Source organism: Ursus arctos, unplaced genomic scaffold, assembly GCF_023065955.2.
Source record: "Ursus arctos isolate Adak ecotype North America unplaced genomic scaffold, UrsArc2.0 scaffold_5, whole genome shotgun sequence".
NCBI lineage: Eukaryota > Metazoa > Chordata > Mammalia > Carnivora > Ursidae > Ursus > Ursus arctos.
Genome location: NW_026623067.1, coordinates 9723479 through 9726578, shown reverse-complemented (window position 1 = coordinate 9726578; position 3100 = coordinate 9723479). Strand labels below are relative to the sequence as shown.

Here is a 3100-nt window from a genome sequence, read left to right as displayed (position 1 = left end):
TACCATGTAACTTACTCTGTGTGTCAACAATGCATGTTGTGTTAAAAATCATATAAAGCTAAAAGTATGCTTTAATATATATAGTCTAAAAATGGAAACAAAATATGACCAGAGAAACAATTTTCTCTTACTTAGGCAATTTGGTAGAAAGGGTGACTTAGGAGGGAAGTGCTTAATATTTCTATAACACAATCCCAGCCATGTGTCACTTCTTGTATTCCATGCAGGCAACATATTTATCATGGCATGGGAGAATCAGACCTTCAACTCAGACTTCATTCTGCTGGGAATCTTCAATTACAGCCCCACCCACATCTTCCTCTTCTCTCTGGTCTTGGGCATCTTCACAGTGGCCTTCATTGGAAACATTGCTATGGTTCTCCTCATCTATCTGGACACCCAGCTTCACACACCCATGTACTTCCTCCTCAGCCAACTATCCCTCATGGACCTCATGCTTATCTGCACCACTGTACCCAAGATGGCCTTCAACTACTTGTCTGGCAGGATGTCCATCTCTCTGGCTGGTTGTGGAGTCCAGATATTCTTATATTTGTCCCTGCTTGGAGCAGAATGTTTCCTGTTGGCTACAATGGCCTATGACCGTTATGTTGCCATTTGTCACCCATTACGATATTCAGTTCTCATGAACCAGAAAATCTGTGGTCTCATGGCAGCTTCTTCATGGATTCTTGGCTCCCTTGATGGTATAATTGAAGTTGCAGTTGCATTATCATTCTCATATTGTGGAGCCCGGGAAATACCCCACTTTTTCTGTGATGTCCCTGCCCTTCTCACTCTCTCATGCACCAACACACTGTTATTTGAAAGGATGATATTTGTCTGTTGTATTATTATGCTTCTTTTCCCTGTAGCAGTAATCCTTGTTTCCTATGCTCGTGTCATCATGGCTGTTATTCACATGGGGTCTGGGGAGGGTCGCCGAAAAGCTTTTGCCACCTGCTCCTCTCACCTCACTGTAGTGGGAATGTATTATGGAGCAGCCATGTTCATATACATGCGGCCCACTTCAGATCGTTCCCCCACCCAGGACAAAATGGTCTCTGTCTTCTATACCATCCTTACTCCCATGCTGAATCCCCTTATCTACAGCCTCCGCAACAAGGAAGTGGCCAGAGCAATCAAGAAGGTGCTGGGGAAGGGTAAGTCTGCAGAGGAAATTGCCTGATAATTTTTATGCTTTGTTTTTTTCTACTATATTCTTTGATTTATGCTCTAATTTATGTATTCAATCAATATAATTAACTAATATTTACTGATCTTTGTAGAACTATAAACAACAACATAGTATTTAGAAATTGAAACACTTTGCATTTTTTTCTTCAAATATTTTACATTTGTATGGTAAGTTCAAGCAATTGCTATAATGAAATATTTGTTGCAAGACAAGACCCACAATTTATTCATTTTTTATATTATCAGTTAACAAAGAGAGGTTAATGCCCATGATAACATCCAATTGTTTCATTGCATTGATTAAACTTATTGTGTTTTTTAACATGTCATAAACTTAACCTTAGCAAAAAAAAAAAAAAAGAAAGAAAAGGAAAAAAAAAAGAATTCTGAATAATCCAATGTCTTCATTTGGAGTGATCCTTAAAAAAAAATGAATGACCAATCTCTGTACATACTAAGTTATGGGAATGAATGCAGGGTCATTATGAAAATGAATTTATCATAACTGGTTGGAGAAAAGAGAGGTATTGTATTGAGATATAGGTTTATTGATCCTTAATTTTTCTGAACATTGTCCTTCTTCAGGATGATGGATGCCTGGGGTGTTCTTATTTATTTTCCTTTTCTATGAATATCAGTCTTATACATGGGAAACTAAAATATGAATATGAATCCTAAAATCTGGAGTTCTTTTCCTTGGGTATCTTGATCTTTGTATGGATTGTGTACTATAATTGCATGAAAACATAATATATTTTGTTCAATGAGGAAGTCTTGGTTTACTGTACGCTGCATATTCTCAAATCTCATGTAGGACACTCCAAATTTATTTTTATAAAGATATTCATATATGACTTACTCTATATAAATATCAATATAGATATAGATATAGATGATACAGATATATAATGTTGAAGACTATTGTGGCTAAAGAGGAAAACCTTTATACCCTAAAATAAATATGAACTGTTCTGTTAAAAGTGGGTTACAACATCCCCACTGTATATCATTAACACCAATTTAGCAGCTATACATAGCAAACATTTATTATGTCACAGTTTATATAGGCCAGGGTTTCTTATCACAAAGTAGAAATCGAGGTGTTGGCTGGGGTTGCAGTTTTATCTGAAGCTTAAGGTCACATTCTAAGATTATGTGGTTGTTGAAATGAATCATTTCTATGAAGCTGAATAACATATGTCTGCTTATTTTTCAAAGCCAGCATGAGAATTTCTGTGATTTCAGGGAAAGCCTAAGTCCTCCTATGAAACATGTCAACTGGTTAAGAAATGCCAATCAAAGATAATCTATCTTTGAATTCTTAAAATCTACTGATTGAGATCTTAATTATGGTTGCGCAATAAATTTACTCTTATTTTACAGAATAACACCAGGGAATGGAGACATGGAGTCCATTTAGGATTTTTCAGCCAGAACCAACCAAGTTATTTACAGAGAAGAGATCACAAAAGATATAAAAATAAAATTTCAGTTATTGATTCTATCAGTAATGTGAGAAAAACTTGGTAATGCCTAAACGTTTGACTGGATTAAGTCAATTTTTAGAAATTATTTAATTTTTAAAAGATTTCTCCTTAACAGACTGACAGATAATTTAGAGAATTGTGTTATAGTCTTATAATTTGCCCAAAGCACATATAATGGGTCTTCTATTTACTATAAATGTAACATTTAACACAATGAATAGGAAAGACATAACATTGTCAATCTCATAAGCAATTATGGATGCTGTATTCTATATCTTTTCAATTTTCAGTTATAAAAGACTATTAAAGACATACTGCACCTCCAGGATTCCCTTCCAAGCATTTAGATATGAAGAAATTGGTGAAATCGATAAAATAATATCCATAATACATTTTTTATTTAAATAAAAGAAAGC

General features: G+C 34.8%; 1 protein-coding gene across 1 annotated transcript; it reads left to right on the top strand.

Moving 5' to 3' along the window:
* The first annotated feature begins 241 nt into the window (after positions 1–241).
* On the top strand, positions 242–2713 carry LOC113261445 (olfactory receptor 2M3-like). The gene is made up of 2 exons (XM_026507569.4): positions 242–1150; positions 2690–2713. The coding sequence occupies exons 1-2, from the start codon at positions 242–244 to the stop codon at positions 2711–2713; spliced, it is 933 nt and encodes a 310-aa protein (XP_026363354.3).
* Positions 2714–3100: the final 387 nt, after the last annotated feature.

Coding starts and splice junctions, on each gene's coding strand:
- LOC113261445 (XM_026507569.4), top strand. CDS start 242: ATGGCATGGGAGAATCAGACCTTCAACTCAGACTTCATTCTGCTGGGA. Junction 1,151..2,689: donor TGGCCAGAGCAATCAAGAAG/GTGCTGGGGAAG, acceptor ATAAAATTTCAG/TTATTGATTCTATCAGTAAT.